At 51.2% G+C, this 23,381-nt stretch overlaps 2 protein-coding genes and 1 long non-coding RNA gene across 4 annotated transcripts in view; 2 read left to right on the forward strand and 1 right to left on the reverse strand.

Moving 5' to 3' along the window:
* Positions 1–3,721: 3,721 nt before the first annotated feature.
* Positions 3,722–8,470, forward strand: PRR15L (proline rich 15 like). 2 transcript variants are annotated; one of them, XM_036879922.2, is made up of 3 exons: positions 3,722–3,960; positions 6,137–6,358; positions 7,297–8,470. In XM_036879922.2, exon 3 carries the CDS (start codon positions 7,326–7,328, stop codon positions 7,626–7,628), a length of 303 nt encoding a protein of 100 aa, XP_036735817.1. In that variant the 5' UTR covers positions 3,722–3,960; positions 6,137–6,358; positions 7,297–7,325; the 3' UTR covers positions 7,629–8,470. The 2 variants fall into 2 exon arrangements, with proteins under 2 accessions (XP_036735817.1, XP_036735816.1); XM_036879921.2 differs by lacking the exon at positions 6,137–6,358 and having other exon boundaries at positions 3,725–3,960.
* Positions 8,471–10,653: 2,183 nt separating this feature from the next.
* Positions 10,654–16,968, reverse strand: PNPO (pyridoxamine 5'-phosphate oxidase). Its single transcript, XM_036879919.2, has 7 exons — positions 16,689–16,968; positions 15,593–15,717; positions 14,334–14,433; positions 13,507–13,560; positions 13,129–13,257; positions 12,815–12,885; positions 10,654–12,605 (listed from the first exon to the last, which is right to left on the reverse strand). Exons 1-7 carry the CDS (start codon positions 16,824–16,826, stop codon positions 12,437–12,439), a joined length of 786 nt encoding a protein of 261 aa, XP_036735814.2. The 5' UTR covers positions 16,827–16,968; the 3' UTR covers positions 10,654–12,436.
* A 201-nt stretch (positions 16,969–17,169) lies between these two features.
* LOC118909439 (uncharacterized) overlaps positions 17,170–23,381 on the forward strand; it is a 31,127-nt gene continuing 24,915 nt past the window's right edge. Inside the window, exons 1-2 of the long non-coding RNA XR_008997367.1 lie at positions 17,170–18,070; positions 22,430–22,504. This is a non-coding gene — a long non-coding RNA (uncharacterized LOC118909439). The remainder of the gene's footprint in view (positions 18,071–22,429; positions 22,505–23,381) is intronic.

Consider the following 23,381-nt stretch of genomic DNA (forward strand, 5'->3'; position numbering starts at 1 on the left):
GCAGGGAGGATGGAGGAGGCGGAGACTGGAGAGATGCGTCCATGAGCATAGGGATGCCTGCAGCCGCCAGGAACTAAGAGAAGCAAGGAACAGACAGTCCCAGGAGCCTCCAGTGGGATTATGGCCCTGCTGACACATTGGTCTGGGCCAGTGAAACTGATTCTGGACTTTAGGCCTCCAGAACTGGGAGAGAATGCCTATCTGTTGTTTAAAGCCATCAAATTTGTGGTAATTTGTTACATCAGTCTCAGGAAACTGAAACAGAAAGTAACAGGACAGTTGCTAGTGGGACACAGGCTAGTGTACCCACTTAGAGGAATGAGAGGTCTCACATGCAGAACCTTGGGAAGAGCCTGGCACAGTCCCCACCAATACTGGCTGCCCATACCCCTCTTCACCTCTGAGGGCTCCCCACAGGGGAGACAGGCCATGAAAACATGCCATGGCAACCACCTCTGGCTCAGATCCTCCTCCTGGCTGCACCTGGTATAGCCCCTAGACCCCAGGCTTTGGTTTTGCCCACCTTTCACCTCAGCCAGGCTGTGCATCCCCAAGATCTCCAGTCTCCTGGTCTTCCAGGGAAAAGGGGATGCTAAGGGGCATAGCAGCTCCTCTCTTCTTGCTGCTTTGAGAAAAAAGATACCCTTGGAGCCTAGATCAACTCCCTGGGCAGAGGTCAGTAAGATAGGAACAATCTGTCAGGCCAGATTGGCTCCGTCATCCAGGGAGGCCCTGTGCTGTGTGCCACAACAGGGCACTGAAGTCCTTGGAGATCCCCTAGGTGTACTTTACTTGCTTCACTTAACAACAGCATGTTTCTGAAAACGTGCATGTTGCATGTTTGTATATGGCCGATATACATAAATACTGACCTAGATTTAGGAAAGTGGATTTAAAATTGAATAATGTTCCAAAGCAATAAAGCAGCCTGTGTGGGGTTGAACTGTTAAAGGACTATTTATAGTTTATAACCTGATTTCAAACTCCCCTCCCAACTCTGCTCCTCCCAGAAATAAATCTCCTGAAGGTCAGTGGTTAGGCCTGACCTCCCAGGCTGGTCCCTGTCAAGAGGGTGGGCTGGGGCCTCCATGGGCTGCTCCTGGTCCTAGTAGCATTCTACAAGGGCAGGCCACAGGGGGGGCATCCTGGGTGAATTCTGCCCACATAGTTCTCACTGGCGCTCCTTCTCTAGTGTAGGTCTGAGAGAACAGGATTCTGCAGTCCAGGGTCCCAGACATCAGAAAGGCCTGAGTTTCAGAGCTTGGGGAAATGAGTACCTCCAGGAGGAGCCCCTTCCTGAACAGATGGATATGGTGCCCTAGCCCCTGGTTACTGTCCCGTAGGCTAGTGTCCACTCCTTTAGTCTTGTCCCAATACCTGAGCTAGGTTGAGTTTTTAGCCTCTTCTGGGGTCTTCAGAACTAGACATCCACTCTTGACGAGACAGGGCTTTCAGAAAAAGTGACAGATCTAGAAAGCCGGGGGTACCTTCCTGGCACAACTGTGTACACTTCTCACTAGAGGCAGGGGGCCTTGCAAAATAATATCTTCCAGTTCACATAACCCCCCAGGAAGATAATATAATAGCAAGCCTGCAGACCACAATAAATGAAATAAATGTTTTTTTCTCACATTTACCTGACCCCAATTTAGGGTCAAAGGTAACTGGCTACATTAGGAATTTCTTAGAATAAAGACAATACTTGTGTTTGTCATTTGAATCTTAAAACTTGAATTAAGTATCCATTATACATCATGTCTGTATCAGTGATAGATAATTCTGGGCTCAAGGATCTTAAATTCTGTAAGGGTGGCAAACATATGAATAGATCATTACAATACTACATATGTGTGCATATATATATATATATATATGCATATATATATATTTGTGTGTGTGTATTTATACATACATAAAATCAATCATGGTATATATCATGTTAGGTAGAAGCATATGAATAAGCTCCATAAGAACAAGACAATTCCTGGTGGGGTAGGAGGTATAATTAACTTGGGTCTTGAGGGATCAATAGGAGTTTGTCTTGGTTTACACAGTGGATGGGAAGGCCATTCCTGGCAAAAACATAGCATGCACTCCTGTTCTCACCCTCCTAAATAGCCTCTGTGCCCAGGAAGGTAGGCAGAAAAGGGGCCTAGCGTGTGTATTCAGAGAGGGTTGGGAGAGAAAGCTGCAGAGGCCCCATCCTAGGAGGACCAGGCCAGGCAGTTTCCACTGTAGGCTGGGGGAATTTTTGAAGGACTGTTTATTTGAGGCCTAGGGGTAGGAGGGCTGTTTTAGGATGGAAGGGAATAGGAATTCAAAAGACTATGAGGAGTTGAGCCAAGCAGAAGCAAGTTGGAGATGATGAGGCAGGTTTGGGAGCTGGTTAGGATTTAAAATGTAACTTGGAGGGGGCCTGGGAAAGGGGTAATCATATGCTTTTTCTCTTCCTCGTGCCTTATTCAGAGCTTGGCACACACACACCCAGTCCTGGGAGAAGGTGGCTGGGCAGCTGGATTGAGCATCTAGGCTGGGCAGCCATGGGGCAGGAAGCTGCAGGGCCCCTGAACTTGCAGCAGAGGTTCCCACTCTCCAGAGATGCTCACCCCAGGGGAGAGAGAGAATGTAAACACAAACAGGCCACCTAAAGGTGGTTGCAAAACAGCATCCTCTCTGGAGTGGAGCAGTCTGTAAAGGCAGCCCCAGCTGAGGGCCGCACACCACCATGGCTAATGGAGGTTTGCAGGAGGCGGGGTGGCTGCAGGCCAGCGAGGGTATCAGTGAGGACACCACCCCTCTGCCCCACTCTCTGACCGTGTGCCCACAGCTGCCTTCCTGACTTTCCCTCTCTCCCTGCCTCACCAGGGCCCCATCCTGCCTCCTTCCCTTGAGCTTGCCCTTAGTTTTACCCACTTTCTAATACCTAGCAAAGCCCTCCAATGGACAGCTGAGGTTTGGGGGAAAGTTGAATGAAGTGGGTACTTTGGAGGTGGGAAGCCCATTGCAGTTCTCACCAAGAGTATGCAGAACAATAAATGCCCCTCTGTGCACACACATGGAATCGTGCAAATGATTTCAGGGCCCCTGAAGCCCACCTCCAAGGAGTGGACACAAGGGGATGAGGATGTTTGAGTTGTGGTGGTCTGGAGGGCTTGGCCTAAGGAGGGACCATCTCCCCTCACCCCAGGGAGATCTTGAAGAGGGCCCTTCAGGCGAGGAGGGAACCACGGACTCCCACCCAGTGCCTGCCTGAGGAGCATTGAGCTTTGGGGTGGAGCAGACAGCCTGGGAACCGGTCTGCCAACCAGTTTAACCAGGGACTGGTTTCGACTCCAGAGTTCAAAGGAGCTGGGGTGCATCCCATCCCTCCAGCCCAACGGGAGCAGTGGTCCTTAACCCTTTCCCGGTTGTGCCCAGGGCAACGTCTAGGCAGCTCTGTGCTGAAGAGGGGTCTGAGCCTCTTTGAAGCATGAAATGGACGGGGGTGACCTTAACTATAGCTGGGGGTGCAAGCAGGCACCCAAGAGTGGGGAAACTGTCAAAGTGGCTCCCCTGTTCCCCCCACCCCAGGTTTCCCTTGGGGTTGCCTCCTCCTGGCCAGGAGGTCCCTGGAGGACCCTGGCTTCTGGGAGGATGCATGAGCGCTGGGATTGGATTTCTGGGGTGATGAATATTCATCAGCCAGAGCCGGCCTCTGCTTCTGTTGACTTAGCCGGGAGGGGCTGGGTTTCAGGTTCACCTTGACTCCTGGAGCTGCAGTGGAGCAGGTACCCGCTCCTGCACCTGTTTCTCTTGCACCTGCCGTGCAGCTGCTCCTATGCAGCTCTCCTGACCTGAGCCTTGCCTGGAGTGGCACTCTGGAAGCACCCCTACCTCTCCCAGTCTCCCTCTGGGGCAGCTCCTACACTCAGCGCCTCTAAGGAAGGTCTCGCCTTCAGCCCAGAGGAGAAAGGCTGACAGGTACAAGCAGAGGGCTGGTGGGTGGGGAAATCAAGGCACAGACTCTACTCATGGCACCCAGTTCTGCCTCCGTGGCTGACAAGCCTAGCTGGCAAGGGGCCCCAGGCCTGTGGGCTCCCATCTCTCCTAGGTGGGCAGGCAGAACTCGGACTCATCCCACTGGCTTCTTGGAGTCAGTCCAGGCCTCCAGCAGAGCTCCTTCTGGGAAAGTTTCAGTCTGGAGCAGTTTTCTATTAACTCTTGCTGAACTGGAGCCTACCACCTCCCACCCCCACACCTAGAGGATGTTCCTGGCTGTATGGTAGGAACATCTCCCTGTTCCTATTCAGGGTACCCCAGTCTTATCCAACGGAAAGGCGCCATCAGGGGCCTTGCAGAGGGATGAGGGTAGGGATTTTGTCTTACAACATAGAAGCTGACTTTCTCTCTTAAACCCCCTCTACCTCTCCACCTCTGCCACAGTCAATTGTTATCTTGTCCCAGCTCAGTAAGGGCCTAGCCCAGTCTGGGCAAGGCCCTTAGAGCTGCTCACAGAACTCAGCTGGAGTGTGGGCCCTGTCCTGGGTGCCCATATGCTATGGTTCTGGCTGCCATAGGCAGGGGGTGACAGACTGTCCCATGAGGCCCTTTGTGGGCTCCAAAGCTGTGCAAACAGCAAAGGTGTAGATGGCAACCTCAGGGGCTGATTTCTATCATCCAGTGGATTGCAGGGCCCCAGGGCCAGGGCCCAGCCCTCAGCTGGCCAGCACAGGGCCCTCCCTGTACAAGCAGACTACGCTGCTCACCACATGTCACCAAACTCTGGGGCTGTTCAAAGCCCAAAGCCTTCTGTATTAGGCATGGGCATGTGGCTGTGGGCATCTTGATCTTTGCAACTTTGGGTAGGTAAGAAATTTGGATATCACATCATTTTTTTTTTTTTTAATCAAAGCAGCTTTTACACATCTTGGGAGTAGCTCACTATTTCAAAGAATCTTATAGCTTGGTTATTTTGTAAAACAAAGAATAATCTGTTCTATAAATTCAGATTTCCATATGTCAGGAGTGCCTAAAGAAGCAAACAGCTGCTCACCGATTCTCATGTGTCCTCCTGCATAGAAGGGCAAGCAAGGCTTGGCAAAAACATCTCAGACCAGAGTTCAAGGACGCCAATGCTTTGGTGCCGTAGTGGAGGCCCCAGGGCAGGGTCCAAGGGCTATTCCTATCTCCCTTTATGGTTTTCTGATTAAATTCCTGGTGGCTTGTTGCTCTCTTTATTCCAAGGAGAGTTAAGTCCCATGGATGCCAACTTGAAATACCCGTTAAAGCAGGCATATTTTAACTGGCACAAGTAGAAACCAATTCCTCTCAAGGAGCTAGGCAGTCTGGCAGTTACCATCAGTTCAGGAGCTGAACCCTCACTCCCCAAATTCCTTGGTGACCCCAGATGGGTGGTAGGTGGGGCCATGGGCCTTGCCCCAGAGCAGGCAGCGGCTGGGGCACCCACAGGCCAAGAGAGCACCCTGTCCCTCCTTCCCTGCCCTCCCCACAACTCCTTCCAGAAACCCATTTGGGAACACGGAGTTCTGTGCAAGGTTGTACTAAGCCCAGGTGGGGCAAGCTGCCAAAGCAAACCTCTCAGGCGATCCCCTCAGTGCACTCACCTCTCCGGGGTGCTCTGAAAGTATTTATCTGGCCACTGTTAGCCTCTCCTTCATTTTCTAAGTGGGAGCTGCCTGAAATCTCCCCTGGGATTCTCTGGCTACTTGAGATCAGCTAGAGGAACAAAGCCCAAAATGTGGCATCTGCTTTCTGAACAGAGAGGCAGTAAGGCAAGGGGGTGGGTATATGGGGGGACAGGGGCCAACAGCAGCAAGAAGCTGATGGATGCAGGTACTCAACTCATCCAAGCCTAGGCCAGCAGCCTGCTTTCATTTTTCCTGCATTTGATATGTTCCCCCTCTAAAAAAAATCCATCCTCATTATGGAAAATCTGGAAATCAGAAAAATAGAGGGGAGAAAGCATCCCCTATTCCTTTCACACAAAGAAAACCACCACTAAGTATTCATCCTATTTCTTTCTGGTCTTTTTAGAAAATGTAGTTAGGACCATCAGTTTTTAAAAGGAGTATTTGCCTGTGTGTCCAGCTGACCTTCTAGTTTTCTGGTGTATATGGCTGCTGCCCCTCTTCCCCAGGACCTTTCACAGCCATACCCCGGAGTCTGAGAACCAGACCACCAACCCCTCGAGGCCCAGGGATGCCTGAGTCCTCATCACTCTGCCTGCTCCTTCGCTGCTCTAAATTCCTCTAGCCTGCTGTCTCCTTCCATCTCACACGACGCACCTATCCGCGATGTCCAGCAACTTCTCCAGTACTTCTACTAGCTCAGACAGCATCTTTGTGGAAATTAGTGAGAGGTGGGGCCACACCTGTGTCAGGGCCCACCGTGTCAGGGCACAGTGGGGAAGCCTGGCTTGCAGCCCCCACATCCCATCCGTTGGGTATCCTTATGGAGGGTCCAGCATATGATAACCATGGCTCACATGTACCAAACCTCCTTCCAAATTTCCAGCTTCCCTTAAAACTCCTGTCCTGGTGGAAGCTGGGTGGGGAAGGAGCCATCTATCAGTAATTACTACCATTATCCTAAGTTTTACTTTGTGAAATGTGTCTACCTCTGTGAGCAGGGATTAACGTCAGAGCAAAATGTTGGGGGTGAAGGGACAGGTGAGGACACTGAGGTGCACAGAAATGAATTGCCAGAAGTCACGAGGCTGGAACAGTCCTCAGGACCTCACTTCCAGCCTGAGTTTCCTCCCCATTAGAAAAAGCCCTGCAGCTCTTTCAGTCCTGCTGGGCACCGCTGGGAAGTCCAAATTACTCCGAACATCACAAATCCTATTCAGTTTCATAATGAATTCCAAGCAAGATGCACAGGGTGTTTCTGTCTAATACCAGTTGGTCATCTGCCCATTCCTGGCCTAGTGTCACATCAGAAGTATCTTGGGAAGGTGTCAAAGGCCCGGATGCTGGGTAAGCCAGGCGAACTGTTCACCTTCCTGTAGCCCTGGGGTGCCTGGGATCTCCAAGCTCCCTACCTGTGTGACGGTGGTGTGTGGTCGTCCCACTGCCCCTCTGCCTGGCTCAGGTGGCTGCCCTTTCCCCAGACCCTTCTCTCTCACACTCTCTAAAAGTAATGCATCTCTTGCCTGAATCCTGGGTTCAATCAGCCCCACTTTTAATTCTTTCAGGCCAAGACTAATAAGATAACTCATGAGTAGGAGTCCAGAGAGGGCTGCTCCGCGTTCCCCCTTCTCCTCACTGACCCTCTCTCTCTCCCATCCTGCTCCTACAGAAAGCCCTAGCCTTGGCCCAGGGAGCATCATGACCGAGGTTGGCTGGTGGAAGCTGACCTTCCTCCGGAAAAAGAAGTCCACTCCCAAGGTGCTGTATGAGATCCCTGACACCTATGCCCAAACAGAGGATGATGCGGAGCCCCCGACACCTGAGGGTGGGAGCCCCAACAACGACTTCAATGCCCGGCTGGAGAAGATTGTGGACAAGAGCACAAAGGGGAAGCATGTCAAAGTCTCCAATTCCGGCCGCTTCAAGGAGAAGAAAAAAGTCCGTGCCACGCTGGCAGAGAACCCCAAACTGTTTGATGACAGGGAGGGCCAAGGACAGTGAAGGGAGCCCAGGAGGATGCTAGTACCTCCCTGCTTCCTGCCATCGCTAGTCTGAGACAGGAGCTTGCCACGCTGGCCTCTTGGCCACAGCTGAAGCCGTGGGGGCAGTTGATGCCTGCTGGCAGGAATTGTCTGGTTTTAGGTTTATATTTATGTGCTCCAGCTTTCTGGAAGGACTGGGAGACCCCAAGGTTCTCTCAGCCTCCCCCACCACCTACAAAGGCACTCCAGTTCAAGGATGAAAAGTCCCAGCCAGAAAGGACAGCCCTCCTTGAAGCAGTGGTAGCAGCGGCCGGGAAATGAGCATGGAAAGGAGTGGAGTGGAGCCGGACAGACTTCACCTCCTTTAGGGTACGGGGTCAAGGGTAAGTCTAAATTGCGGCTCCCTCTACTTTTTCTGTGACTGTTCCCTGGAACAATTCTGTAAGGGAATTTTCCAGAAGCCATGTGATAGGAGGTGATTTTCTGGAGCCTGAGGCAGAGACACTGAACTTGAGCTCACCTCCTAACACAACCGGGAAACTTCCTGGAACTTTGCCCCTAAGTATGCTGGGGGAGGAGAACCCCGGCGTCCTCTGGGGTGCTGCAGAGGGCCAGGTTAGGGATCCCATGGGTTGCTGCACACATCTTCAAAGGGAGACTACATCAGACAGACTACACTGGTCCCACTAGGAGCTGGGGAAGCTCTAGTAGGGGCTAAAAGCAGCCAGTTCTCTTCTCTCCTTCCCCTACTAGTACTTAAGATGAATCAGCCCCAGAGATGAGTCCTGGAGCCTTGATTTTGTTTTAAAAAATTGTATGTTTCTTTTTGTAATAAATAATACTGCAAAAGCAGAGAATCTATTGATGCTCTTGTCATGCATTTATAGAGATGACTTAAAAAAATTTTTATTGAGATCATTGATATACACTCTTACGAAAGTTTCACATGAAAAACAACGTGGTTACTACATTTACCCATATTATCAAGTGCCCCCCCACACCCCATTGCAGTCACTGGCCATCAGTGTAGTAAGATGCCACAGACTCACTACTTGTAGAGATGACTGTTTTTCAAATGCCTTCACTCCCTTCATGTAAGTAAATCAAATGTTCCTTTCAAGCATCAGAAGGGTCCCCAGGTGTGAAAATGTAGCACTTGGGTCACCAGAAAGGCCATCAGGGGCCCCGAGAGAGTGGAAGAGACCTTTGGTGACTGATCCCGAAGATGAGTGGTTTGGTTTGGGATCAAGATTCAAGTTCTGGTTTCACGCCTTTGTAGCTGAGTGATTTAGGGAACACTGAAAAGCAAAAACAAGAAAACGAACCTTCCTCTGAGCCTGTTTCCTTTCTTTAGAAAGCGCTGTGATAGTCCCTATTTCCCGGGTCAAGGTCAGTACTAAGTGCCCCATGGTAGGGCTACTACAGTCCTATCATAGTGCTCAGTTAATATTGGCTTCCTGCCCCTTCATTTATTAAGGAACTCTACCATAGCCCACAGCGTCCGCTTAAGGAAGAGGGGAGAATGTGCTTCCCACACTGTTAGACTCAGATCTTTCTTAAGCCCCAGGAACTGGAACTGGAAGAAACTGGCCAAATTTCTGGAGCTCATGGTGCGAACAGGGAGAGACCAAGGTGGCAACTAAATGATAGGTCCTACAGCTCTGAGGCCAGCTCCCTGCAGGCTGTGGGCCGCCCCGCCCCACCCCACCCCACCCCACCCCGGGAGCATTGCTCAGGAAATTTATTACCAAAACAAACAGACCCACACAAGGGGGCCTTTGTCAAGTGGCCTCACCCAGGCCACGGAGAGCTCTGGGACAAGTGAGGAAGACCAGGGGCCGAGGGAGGGAGAGTGGGCTCAGGAGCGCTGCCTTCCCCAAGGCCTTTTCCCCTACCGCTCCCACCCACGCAGCCTCCTAGGGTCCACCAGCTAGTCCACACAGGCTCCCAGGGAGGAGCTGAGCTGGCCTACACTCCAGCCCTGCCCAGGGTTAATAGATGACATTCGCCGGGCTTGGCCCTGTGGCAGGAACTCCATGCGGTTCTTCATTTACTCATCACCCGAGACTGGTGCTGTCATTACCCCCATTTTCCAGGCCAGTTAGCTGAGGCTTAGAGAAGTGAAGACAGAGACGACACTTGTCCTAGGTTAGGCACGCACAGTGGTGGAGCTTGCCTGAGGCCAGAGCTGGCCTGTGCTGTGTCCACAGCGGCACACAGCCCTTCCTCTCTTGATTTTCACCTGTTCAGGGGGTGGAAACAGACTCAGAATAAGGAAAGGAGTACAGTCCCCTTCTGCAGAAGGAGAGGTTGTAGGGAGAGAGGCAATACCTTGGCTTTGGGATCCTAGGAAGTGAGCACCATTCCCAGGGGCCTGTAGAGATTCCGGAAGCAATGGGGGAAAGCCAACCAGCTTCGAGGCTGAGTGTCCCCTGAGAACAGGACTATAGGAACCTGCCACGTCAGCTCATCCTAAGGTTCCTTGAGGAGAGGGCACGAGTCAGGCTGGGCCCTGGGCCACAGACCCATGTTCTACCCAATACTGGCATCACATTGCCATCATTACCCCTTAGGTGAGAGACTCTATGGCCCCTTTGTCCTGTGCCTCAACCCTGCCCCACAGAAATCTTCCAGGGAAACTCCTATATATCCCTACGCTGGGGGGGTCAAGGGATGGGGACGCACAATGGGTACCTACTCAAAGCTAAAGGGACATCTGGCTCCCCAACGGAGTCAGCGCAAGGCACTGAAAGTATTCACGAGGCCAGAGGAGGAGGAGGAACCGAAAGCGCAAATATGCACAGGAGCCGAGAGAGGCTACGGGTTATCGACCACAGTTTCACTGGGACTCGACCCAAGGCGGGGAAGGGGAAGGTAGGCAGGGCCGGCTAGAACCGGCCTGCACTGCCCAGAAGGGGCCAACTCTGGGCGGCAGGCTCCCCCTGCTGGACACCCAACCTCAAGGGAGAGGAGAAGCAAGATGAGGAGTCACTTAAATTCCCCAACTCCCCCCCGGCGGGTGGGGCAGGTTGAACATTAATATGCCCAGTTGACAAGCTTTTATTATAGACTTGGCATAGTGATTGTCAGACAGCGAACAGGTAATGGGACAGCTGAGACCAGGCTCAAAGCTGGGGGGACACACAGCCCTCTAACACAGGACAAGGTAGTGAAGGGCACCCAGCACCCTCTTCTGCAGGTGGCCACAGGGTTAGCATTGTGCCTTCTGCACTCAGGCTTACGGGGGCACCAACACTGAGAGGGCCGCCCCTGCAGGAGCTGCCCGTCAGTAACAGGCACTGAAGCACAATCCCATACCGTGGAATGGAGTGGCTCACAGAGCGGCAAGTTCACTGCCAACACTCTTGGATAATAGTTCTCTGATACTAGCTTAGTCCCAGTGAACGTTTACCCAGACTGGCTCCTCTCCACGGCTTGTAGGCCACTCATCCAGGCTGTCCCTGGTCACCAGATGTGCACCCAAGGAAAGCAAACCCAGTTTACACAGGCTTCGGCTGAAGGTTATTGAAGAATCCAGTTTGTAAGGGTGGGAGGTTGTCAGTCTAGAAATTGAGGCCAGTGCCTCTGGTCACCTGTGGGGTTTGTTAAATGCTGAATGGGATGCTGTGGGTCTGGGGTGGGATCCCAAGTGCTACAGGTGTTGCTGGCCCATGGCACACACTGCAAGTGGCAAGGATCTTGATTAGGGTTCTCAGCCTTGGCTGCAGAGAATTCCCTGGGGAGCTTTTAATTTTTTATCTAGATATAAAATATATATGTATGTATACATACACATACACACACTTATAGTGCTCAGAAACAGTTGTGGAGAGGAAAGCTGGATTTTAATCTTTGGCTGGTAGATACCAACACATGAATCTCTGTACAAAACTCCTGATTGACTGGGACTGAATACTTCTAGTAACAGAACCCTCACTATCTAATAGGTAACTACTTCCTCTTAGGCAACCCTGATTGTTTGAAATCCCTCTCCATATTGAGATGAGCACTTCTGTGTAACTTCCACCTACCGGTCCTTCAGAGCTACAGAGAATAAACCTAATCTTTTTCCACATTGTTGCGCTTTTGATAATGGAAGGCAAGTATCAGTAGGGTAAGTGCTATAAAAATATCCTACAAGTAAATGAGTTAGTTAAGGTTCTTTTAGTTACAAGTAACAAGTCAATTCTAGCCAGTATGAGGCAAATTTTTTTTCTAACGGAGATAGTGGGTGCTTTAACGCAGGAGAAGGAATTGCACAGTCCAGAAGTGGGAAGGAGGGAATCCAGGGTCACTCGGGGATTGCAAGGGCGGCAGCCAGAGGCTGTTCTTTCTTGGCTGCCATTAATGACTTGGCTACAATGATTCCCATGCTCTGGGTCCTACATTTCAAATTGTTGGCAAGAAAAACCGATTGGTTAGATTGGCTCAGGGCTTTATGCCGGGACCAATCAGCTTTGGCCAGTACGAGTCAGTCACCTGAAAACAGACAGGGCTACTGGGGGACCCCAGATGTCACCAGAAAAGGCAACCACATCAGCTGCTACCTCTAGAGGGAGCTATTCCAAAAAAATCATAGTCAAAGTCAAGAAACAACGATGGGATTATTTTCCATTTATGATTCTCTATGCCCTTGCTACACTTCACAAGACCAGCTAACTGAGAGCCAGCTAAGTACAGATTTGGTAGCCTAGACTCTGAAGAGCCTTAAATATAAGGGGTGGGGAGGGAACTCGGTTGAGTTTAGACGGGCCTGACTCCCCATTCACACCCTCTCTTAGCTGCCAGCCCCAGCTCCAGCTCCAGCTGGCACCAGTGGACTGGGGATCAGGGTGCAAGTCTCTCAAAGAGCCAGTCCTCCTCCCCGCGGTGGGTCATGGGCCCCAAAGGGGAGACTTCTGTGGGTGCACTCCGTCGAAAGACGATCCGGTCGTGCAGGCGGTTGGTCTGGCCTTGCCAGAACTCTATCACCCGTGGGTACAGGATGTAGCCACCCCTACAAGGAGAGGCAGAGGTTCTAATGCTCTGCATTTTTCCAGCCAGGTCAACCCCCACCCCATTCCAGGACCCTTGAAGGAAGTTGCTGGGATGCATCTGATGAGGGTCGCCAGGAAGGAGTAAATCTGTAACTCCAAAGATGGGGAGGTTCCAAGTAAACTCGAGGGTAGTGGTGCCCTTTCTAGATGCCCACTATGTGTCACTCACCAGTATTTTGGCTTTGGCACCTCTTGTTCCTTGTAGAGCTGCTCCAGCTCCTCATTTTTCTTTCTCAAATACTGTCCAAGGGAAGGAGATGGAAGGCCAGACCAGTCAGTGACTCATCTAATAACCACTTACCGAGCCTGTGCTCTGTGCCAGGCGCCGGGGACACAGGTGAGCAAGGCAGGCTGGCCTCTGGCCTCTGGGAGCACAATCCAACAGGTGGGCCAGACACCCACCCCCACTTTCCCCTGGCAACAGCCTCTGGGGACAAGCCAAGGCCCCCACCACCCGGAGGGCTGGGGAGGAGCCCCACTCACCTCCCGATCCAGGATCACGGAACTCTGGCGACTGACCACTGCCCCAATCTGGCTGCTCTTGGGGCGGGAGTGGAAGTAGCTCTCGGCCTCCTGCTCGGGTAGCTTCTTCACGGAACCCTCCACGCGCACCTGCTCAGGGATGGCCCTGGCTAAACGGCGTTCAATGCCACTCACCCTTCCTACCTGCACGAGTCCCATTCCACACTTTCTTCTCCTTATCCACTGCCCCACTACTGCTGGCTCCAACTATAACAGCTAATTGCGAGCTTTTTGAGAAACAGGATGTTCGCCCAGCCTGGGGACCACCATTGCTCATCTATAAACTCAGGACCCTTCCACCCCAGCCCACCCCAGGCTGTCCTGGGAACGGTCACTCACCTGACGGTTTAAGGGCTCCCAGTAGAAGACAAGGGAAGCAAAGGGATTAGAGTCCTGGAAATGAAAAAGAATCCAGGCAGCCATCAGCGTAGCAGGGAGGACACCTCCAGCATGCAGGGGGAAGGCAAGAAGTCTGCAGCATGCAGGCCCACAGCAGACGCATTCACTGTAATATCTCATTTAAACCCTCAAAAGGTAGGCCTGCTTTTACAGGTGAGGGGACAGGCTCAGAGAGGTTAAGTAATGTGCGTAAGTTCACACAGCAAGTGCTAGAGCTGTGCTGAAAACCTACACCAGTTGGACTCCAAAATGAGGCTTGCCATTTCTCTCACCCATAGATTGCAGGTCATTGGAAATGTGTTTGACTGGCATGGACTCAGGAAGGGCTACTCATTTGGATTCAAGAATGAAATGCATACAAAGTGTTAACTCTTGTGCTCCACACCAGGAGAGGTGTTGGGGGTGTAACAGAGATACAACTGATGCAGCCTCTGCCCCGACACAGCTTACAGTTTACAAAGGAAACAAGCCTGAATCACATAATTGCATAAATAAATGTGTATTTAGAAACTGAAAAAGTAGCAGAAAGGAAAGGTACAAGTCTCAGTGACAGCAAACAGTATGAGCAGCTGACTCAGCACAGGAGCTGAGAGAGGCTTTCCTGAGGAGGTCACACTGGGGCTGAGAGTGGCAAGTGCAAAGGCCTGCAGGCAGGATGGCACCTGAGCACAGCAGGAAATGCTTTGGGGCAGGGGTGGCATGAGAAGGCAACCAAAGGAGTGAGGACTGGGCTTGCAGGCCTGAGAAGATTTACTATGAACCCTCACCAGCTCTTTTCCCTTTCTACTCTCCAAGTTAGTGAAGAAGCGGAAGCCATCCTTGCCGAAGCCCTTCAGCAGCACCATGCGGGCAGACGGTTTTCCATCTCTGTGGCAAAGAGCAAAGCACCATGGGCAGAGCCCATTTCAATGTCATTGTTACCACCCCTCCCCACAGGGTGTCTGTGCCCCCATACACCTGTGACTCTGCACTGTCTGGGCACTTGGGCTATCCAGTCCCACTTGCCCCTAGGGATCTTTCCTAGAGACGCAAGTATGACACCATTACCTGGGTCCTGTTATGGACTGAATTACGTCCCCCTAAAATGCTATGTTGAAGCCCTAACTCCCAACATGACTGTGTTTGGAGATAAGGCCTTTAGGGAAGTTATTAAGGTTAAATGAGGTCATAAGGGTGGGACTCTAATTCAATAGGACTGGTGTCTTTATAAGAAAAGGAAGGATATCAGAGTGTGAGCTCTTTCTTCTTGCATGCACACAGGGAAAGGGCATGTGAGGACACAGAAGAAGGCGGCCATCTGCAAGCCAGGAAGAGAGGCCTCACTGGAAACCAAGTCTGACAGCACCTTGAGCTTAGACTTCTAGCTTTTAGGACTGTGAGAAAATTAATTTCTGTTGTTTAAGCCACCCAGTCTGTGCTATTTTGTTATGGCAGTCCTAGCAGACTATCAAGGATTTGCGATCAGGTAGTGCTGACATCCCAGAAGGGGCAGTCAAGCAGGTCCTCCGCTCAGAGCTCTGAGGGATACCCAGCCACAGAGTACAAGAGCCCTGCCTTCAAAGCCTTACACTTTAGTGAGGGGGGACAAGAAGAGTTGAATAAGAGGCTAACATAAGAGAAGTCTCAAGGGGTATATGACTGATTGTCGAATGATACCAAGCACAGTGCTAGGTTTCAAAAGAGGGAGAGAGCTTTATGGAGAAGTTCCAGAGGATGTAGTTCTTAAAAGGACAGACGGGGATTGGGTAGATGAGGAGGTGAGAGAGACAAGGGTATGTGTGTGGTGCATCAAAGGCAGAGATGAATGAGGCACTACATTTTATCACTGAAATGGAATTGAATGAAGTCAGTTCATTGGTTTCAGGTAATGACAGAAGTCCAGAGAGGACAAGTAACTTGCCTGAGGCCACACAGTATGTTAATAACAAAGCTAGAACTATACATTTGTCATTCATCAAAGTGAAAGCTTCCTAAGTTTCCTACCTCACTTGTAGCCACCCACTGAGAGGCCTACAGCTATGCCCACCTGGTGCAGGTAGCCAGACACATGGCATTCGCTTCCCCTATGTCAGGACACTGAACAGCCTCCTCAAACCAGGCAGCAAACTGCTTCACGGGGTCCAAGGAGGTCAGCTGGGTCTCCTCAAATGCCTGGGAAGAGAGAGTTTTATTTCACTTAATAAATACACACAGTGCTTATTCTGTACATGGCACTATTTTAGGCATTTTTCAAATACTGACTCATTTAGTCCTCAAAACAAAAAACAGTACCCAGGGAGTGGGTTGTTAGCCCCATTTTACAGGTAAGGACACGGGCATTAAAAAATGGAGTAATTTGCAGAGTTCCACAATTACTGATGGATGAATCAGGGTTTTAAGTCATGGTATCAAGTCTATCACCTGGGGAGAAAAAAAAGACCATTTCCTGGGCTGGGCTCCACCCCTGTAAATTCTCACTCAGTAGTTCTGAAGTTTAATGAACACCTGTTCATTAACAAGCATTTCCAGAAATGCTCACATGCAACCAGATTTACTAATCATGGCTCTGGGCCCCAATTCCAAGAGAGTTCTCTTGGTTTCTCTCCTGGGGAGAGAAAAGGGAAGAATTTCTCCAGTTGGGAAGGCAAGGGACTGAAGACAGCAGCTGCTAGCTTTCTCTTCCTGTCTTGAGTTAGTCCACCTCCTCCATGTGTTATTTATCAAACATTCATTAGCTGATTCTCACTGTTCATTGCACTTTACAAATATCAAAACCCACAAAATCCCTGTGAGGTAGATACTATCACTTCACACGTGGGGAATCTGAGGCCCGGGGAGGTTAAGTTATTGCCCAAGGCAATGCACCCAGTAAACATCAGGATCCCAGCCCAGACAGGCTCCGGAATTCATGCTCTCTCCATACAAGCTGCCTCTCGAACCCATCTCCACTCTCATTTCCCAAGAATCCCTCCCGCGTTGGTTGTCTGTGAACCCCCTTCTCCCACAGGGGTGACCCCAAACTTCCTCGTCCCACGGGGTGGCCCAGAAAACCCGTGGGGATCCTCTCCCCTCCCCTTCAGAGATGACTCGGGGCCTCCTGTTCCCGAGCCTCCTGCAGGAGGCTGCCCGGAGGCCCATGGCACCTCTCGGTCTCCGCGGTAACTCTTGCGCATCGGCCCAAGGTCCATGACAGCACCGCGGCCACACAGGTGACGCAGGTACTGGGGCCACTCGGCAGGTCGCCCGAACGTCACGCTGACGCCCCGTAGCCCGCACGTCATGGGGCCGCCGGTCACGTGACCCGGCGTCGCCGGGCGCTGGATTCCGTTGGGTTTGGAACCAATTCCTTAGCCAGGGAGTTTACCCCGGGGAAGGAAGAATGCGCCGGTCGCGGAGCCCAGATAACAGACCGTAGGTCCTCGGAGCCAATGGGAGCCCAGGGTCAAAGGAGGAAGACAGACCCCGAGAGGCCATTGGTTGAATTTTCCAGCAGTGAGGCCAATTAGAACGAGAACAGAGGAACGCAGCTACCAATGGGCGGCGCCTCCGGGGGCGGGAGCAGCGAGACAAGGAAATCCTGTCACCCCCGTTAACACGCACGTGGAAGTTTGTTAAAGGTATAGGGACAGCTACAGCACTGGCGTCGGGGGGCGTGGGATGAGCCGCTGTAGGCAGGAGGGGAGTGGTCAGTATGAAGTGGCGGGTCCCGAATAGGTCTTTAAGACGAGCCCAGCGCGGGAAGTACCCTCTGGGGGAGGCTGGTGGGCTGAGAAAGGACAAGTAAAAAATGGAATTAGGGGCCTGACTCCGTGGCAAAGCTACGGGGAGAAACGGATGATCTTGTTGGGGGAAGAAATTGGGGCTAGAGAGTGGGAGAGATTGGATGACTTGTGGACCAGACGGGATAGGTGCTGTGTGGTGTGTGTGAGTGTAGGGGGTGGGGGTGGTGAGGAGTACTCTGGGGTCTGGGGAGGTGCAGTGGGGTCAGGAGACTGTGGGGTGAGAATGAAGACCGCTGAATGGGAAGGGGGAACAGAGACATTTGGGATCAAGCCATTCCAGACCAGAGCCATCTTCCTGTCCCAGCTCTGAACCCCATCTCTCCGGCCTCATTTCTTTGACCCGGGTCAGAGCTTTGCTCATGGTTTCCGCTTTCATGGTGCAGCGGAGTTCACACTAGCCAGTGTTCTGGTAGGTGGAAAGGTAGCACTGCCCCATCACTCCTGGGCCTCCCCCATCTTTGCTGAGTTTCCCCTTTCACATTTTGTCCTTCATAGGTAGTTGGAGTCTAGTTCCTAGGTCAATACTAGCTATAGCTCAGGGCACAGGGGAGCAGGTGGCTGTGCAAAGCCACTTTCAGGCTGTGGACACAGGGCTGAGAAATGGAAACCCACCAGTGCCCATTCCAGCTATGACTTGGCTGAGGCAGCCTTGGGTCAAGGCCTCTCTGTAGTCCTGGTTTCCACCAACATCAGGAAGGGGAGCTGCAAGAGCCATCTAGGCAGGCACCCCAGGACTGTGCCAGGTAAGGGGAACTTCCTGCCCTGCCCGGTTGTCTGCATTACCAGGTGCTAAGCTTCATAAAAACCCTACACTAGATACCTAGCATCCTTTACTGTATGGACATAGCTTGAGGCAAACTGGTGGACAGTTGCTGCAAAGAAATAATTCATATCTCACGGCTTAAAGATGTGGATCTACAGAGCCCCCACTGGTTGGAATTTTTTGCTGCATCATTTTCTTCCATCAACATGACAGAGAGTTGACCAGACTTTCTTTCTTGTTGAGGTTGTCTTTCCACGTATGAACATTGTCCTTCCTGCCTCCCAAGCCCTCTGCACTTGAATCTGTATAAGCAGTTATTAGTACCCTTCAACTTAGATGGCTTTGCTCAGGGGGACATACTCTTAGCACTCCTGAGCTATGCTACCCTGCAATTCTGGGGCACCAAGACTAGGGTCATTTGCATGGTTTGCTTAAAAGCCAAGAGCTCAGTATAGATACTTATTCATTTAGTAGACATTTGTGAAAGACTTCTCTTGGACCAGGCACTGACCTAGGTCTGAGAACACTAAGGTGAAGATGACGTGATTCCTGCCCACAAGGGGTTTGTTGTCTGTAGGGGGAAGCAGATCTGTAAGCTGAAGAGTTACAGGTACTTTTAACAGATATTTCTGCAAGGTAAAGGGAAATAAAAAAGAGGAAGTGGTCTCCAGGGATCCAACAGTCAGGAAAGGCTTCGTAAAGTGAGCAGACATTTGATTTGTTTTAATTTGTCAATGTTTGCCAGATGGACAATGGAACAGGCATGCCAGGAAGAAGGAACAATGTGAGTAAAGGCACTGATGCTTTAGGGAAACCTGAGGTAGTGTGGTACTGCTGGAGCGAGGTGCTGAGGAATTGGCCGGACAAGTTGGCAGGGGCTTTGTGCACCTGCTGAAATCAGGCAATTGGCAGGGGCTGGGCTTTTATACAATCTATGTTTTTTTATCCTGTGCTGTTGCTGAACCAGTGTCTAATTCCTGTTTTTTAAAGACAGATGGGGAGAAAAAGTACTAGATTCCAACAGTCTCTCCCATCCTTGGCGATTAGTGAGGAAGTCTGCAATTGGTTGCCTTTTTATATTTTCCTCTTTGTCTTGAAAATAATAACTAAGCTTGCGTTGTGCATTTCTGCCTAATGGGATTTAGTGCCTGGATCACAAAGCAGCCCCGCAGTGCAAACCAGAGGGGGTAACACGCCCGCAAGCTATGCTGCTGCCACCACAACCCCAGCGAGGGTTCTGTCTGCCTGGGAGAAATGAATTTTTTTATTGTTAATGCCTTTTCTTAAACACTTTGCCACCCCACCCCTCCCAATTTTGTAAGTGTATTCATCTTTTCTCCAGAGAGCCTTAAATGAATAGAAAATATATTGTAATATTTCACTGTACAGAGAGGCACTCTGGTTTCTCAATATGAAACAGGCTGTGGGTGTAGGTTAGAGGGCTGTGCCTTGCCTGATATCTTCAGATGCTTTTGCACTTACATTTTAAATCATCTTTAGGTCAAACTGTTTGATTGAATTAATGATTCAATGGGCCCCAGCTCTGGTGACCAAGTGGATGGAGGGTAAGATGGTGGTGGGGAGGCCTTGGGAGACCCAGCAGAAGCTGGCAGAGGGAGCCGGTGCTGAGCCTGTGGTGGGGGTGAGGGGGTGGAGAGGAGGGAATCAACTCACCAGGAGAACTTGAGGCAACATGGGTTGTACTGTTCATTGAAGTGGGACATGTTTTAGCAGGAGGTTTGGGAAAAAGAAGTTGCTTCTCAGACTTGTTGAGTGAGAGTTGATGGGACACCCATGTTTGGTCTGCTTAGATAATCAAGTTTGAAGCTTAGGGCAGAGGTCTGAGCTGATGAGACCACTTTTGGTGGCATCTGAAGCCATGCAAGAGGATGAGGATGTCTGAGAAGGGACTAAGGCCTGTGAGAGTTGAGGATGTTGGCAGAGGGGGGAGGCCCAAGAAGATGTCATGATGCTGATGAAGCACAGTGCCCAGCTTTTCGGGAGGCCAGTGTTGTGCTGGGGGGATCCGAAGCTAAGGAATTCTTGGGTTCAGCCTTGGGGGGAACTCAGGATACACAGAATGTTGCATTCTTGGTGCTTTGCCAGCAGTTGCCTGAGCTCTAGGGGGCCCAAGTATGGGCCAGGTCCTCAGAGGCTTGCAGTGGGATGCAGAGAAGGCTGACCCTATCTGAGTGTCTTGCTCTGGTCACATGGTTAACCCTTGCATGTGTTCACAGATGGCTTCCCACATATGTCTGTCGTTCTCATATGAATTCATTAGAGGTGCCTTGATGGGAGGAACTGCATCTCTTACTTTCTCTGGCTCCTTCTCAAAGTTGCAGCCAGGAAATGCTGATCCGTAATGTTTATGCATAAACTGCTGTTGCTAAGCTTCTCTGTATCTGGGTGCTAGGCAAGGTGAGTGGGGCTTGGGGCTTTTTTGCACCTAGAGGGGCAGGGCCGAGAGTTTTTGTTGGTTGAAAGATGGTAACCTTTCCCAGGCTGAGTGAGATATGAGGGTATCAGTCCCAGTCCAGGCGCAGGCTGCCTTGGTAATCAGAGTGTGAGCCACAGGCAGAGGGAGGAGGTCTGGCTGTGGGTACCCAGGCAGGCCCTAGGCATGTGACCTGCAGCTTCCCAGTCTCATTTGAGAAATGCTTGTTGCTCCTTGCTTTTGGCCTGACTTGTGGTCATTTCTCCTGTGTATTTACCCAGATCCTGATGAGCATCTGGGGGCTTTCCTCTCCAAGCCCTGACTCCCTTCCATAACCCACATGGTTGGCTTTCTGTCCACACACTTCTGTTCTCTGTTCCATCTCCCCGTGCTCATTTCCTGCTTCTCCCACTTTCTGAGGTCTCCTTCACTAGAAAACCCAGGTGCCACCTGTCCCCAGGTCACTGCAGTTCCTTTAGTGGCTTCATCCCAGCCCCAAAGATGTTGGTCTGGTCACAGAGATCTCTGGGTCTCTGTCCCAAAGCAGTGTCACCCCGAGTCTAGGTCCCTGGCATCCAGCACCATGTAGACTCAGCCATGCCCCTGACTGGTCCAGGGACCAGTAGTCCTGCAGGTGGCTCCCTTCATCAGACTCCAGTGTGGGGCCTCAAGGGACCCTCAAAAGGTCTTGAAGATGGACTGAAGAGTTCAAATTAAGCCTGAGCTCTATTTACTGGTTTGGTTTAAAAAAAAAAAAGTTATTTTGTCTGGATTTGCTTTCAGGAGGGGGAACCATCCCTAGGCCCCATTTTTTTTTTTTTAAAGTATCATTGATATACAATCTTATGAAGGTTTCACATGAAGAACATTGTGGTTTCAACATTCACCCATATTATCAAGTCCTCACCTGCCCCCAACCCCAAATGCAGTCACTGTCTGTCAGCATAGTAAGATGCTATAGAGTCATTTCTTGTCTTCTCTGTGCTGTACTGCCCAGGCCCCACTTCTCTGGGGCTTTGTAATCATCATATCTGAAACCAAGAGCAGCAATGTTGAGCTCAGTGAACAGACAGGATGGGACAGTGAGAGGTGGCCTTGGTGCAGATGGCCCTGAGAAGGGAAGGTGACAGAGGAGGGAACTCAGGCAGTATGGCCCTCGGTCTTGAACTGCTAGGGGTGGCCTGCCCCAGATTTTCAACCAGGGTGAACCAGGTGTCCTGGGGGACCTCTGGCCAGGAGTGAGCTTGGGTTGTACCTGCCCCCAGCACCTCTCAAGAAGGGATGGGTTAAAGCCAAGGAGGGCCAATTTGCCACCAGGTCTCTCCATTCTCTCCTCATTGCCATCCCCCATGTAGGCAGACCACATTCTCTTACTCCCTTTCAAGCATCTCATGGGAGGCAGAGATGTCCGGCATAACTTCTGAACCTGTGTGTCTGACTGAAGAGTGGAAGGCCCAAGTGTCAGCATGCAGTTCGCCTGCTGGGGGCTAGCACCCTCACTTTCAAAGGATGCCAAGGAATCAGGTTCTGCAGTTGAAGCATAAAGCATGTGACTTAGAATCAGCTCTCAGAAAGGATAATTGTGATAATTCTTTGTTCCTGAGAGCAAAATTAAGGAGAACATGTGGCAGAAAGAGGTCAATTTGTTAATATTCCCTTCTCTACCAGTCCCAAGTCAGAGCACAGCAAGGCAGTTTTTCTCTCATGCAATCTGTGCATGACGAAGAGAGAAATATATACCTCACGTCTTCCACTGCCAGCACAGCAGGGCCGATGGGCTGGTTGAGAGGCTTCTGTGCCCAGGTAGATAGATCAGTTGGCCTGGCATTACCCAAAAGGTTTAAGTGTGGTGGTCAGGGAGAAAACCAGGGATCAATGAGATCCTTCTCCTTTTTATTTCTTCAGTGAATGTGAGGGTGGACTTGCTCTAAGGAAAAGCTGTTTGCTTGCCAACACTGGCCACTGGTGACAAAGGAAACGGTAAGGGAATGGATAGCTCAAAATGAGCCTTGCCACTCCTGCAGAGAACAGCAACCCTGGCTGTGTCCTTTGGGGGTGAGGAAGAGGCATGCTCGTTGTAACAAAGTACATACTACATTCTACATGCTTGAGAACAACTTGCCTCTTCCCTCAGCCCAGATGCTCTAGGCCTCTGCTGGGTTTCCACACGTGTACTGAGCTAGCTCCAATCTCAGTCCAGATAACGTCACAACCCCTAGCCTCTACGACCTCTGCCCCACCACCAAAATTTCAACTTGCAGCATTCATTAAAACCAAAATCAACCCACTGCCCTCCCTGGGGTGCTGGGATGGGGGACAGAAGAGTAAAGAATCTTGGCTAGGGTCCTCACTTAGAGCTGAGTTTCCAATCTAGCCCTCCACCCTGGGAAGGGATGTTGGCCCTTAGAGAATTACATTTTCTCCACTCTAGCCTGTAGAAGGAACTCAGCCAAGACCCCTTTGGCTGTCTCCTATGGTTCTTAGTAACTGGCTGTGAGGCCGAAGCTTTCCCCCAGGGGTTGAAGAGTTGAGTGGGAGTATGCATTTGCTGGGAAGGAAGGCATGGCTGGGACTCGAGTCCGTGGGCGGCGTGCCTGCCTTGGTCTGGGCAAAGCTGGCTTTCAGGAGAACACAGCAGGCCCGCCTGTCTAGGCCCTGTCCCCTGGAGGTCCTACCGGGTACTCCGGAGGGCTCATGCCAGTGCCAGGAGGCCAGGCTCCTGCCCTGGTCCCAGTGTGGACAAGGGGCAGTGAGACCAGGGCCCCCTCTCTGGAGTCTCCCTGGAGCTCTCCAGAAGACAAAGGAAGCTGCGCTGGCACGTGCAGGTTTTGCCTCAGGCAAACTAAATTTATTAGCA

The sequence above is a fragment of the Manis pentadactyla genome, chromosome 4, assembly GCF_030020395.1.
Source record: "Manis pentadactyla isolate mManPen7 chromosome 4, mManPen7.hap1, whole genome shotgun sequence".
In the NCBI taxonomy this organism is placed as follows: Eukaryota; Metazoa; Chordata; class Mammalia; order Pholidota; family Manidae; genus Manis; species Manis pentadactyla.

Bases quoted from the DNA above. Each gene is read 5' to 3' on its own strand.
- PRR15L (XM_036879922.2), top strand. From the start codon at position 7,326: ATGACCGAGGTTGGCTGGTGGAAGCTGACCTTCCTCCGGAAAAAGAAG.
- PNPO (XM_036879919.2), bottom strand. From the start codon at position 16,826: ATGACGTGCGGGCTACGGGGCGTCAGCGTGACGTTCGGGCGACCTGCC. The intron at 15,718-16,688 runs GTGCCATGGGCC...CTCTCTTCCCAG, and splicing joins GTTACCGCGGAGACCGAGAG to GCATTTGAGGAGACCCAGCT. The intron at 12,886-13,128 runs GTGAGTGGGGCT...TCCCTTGGACAG, and splicing joins CCGTGATCCTGGATCGGGAG to TATTTGAGAAAGAAAAATGA.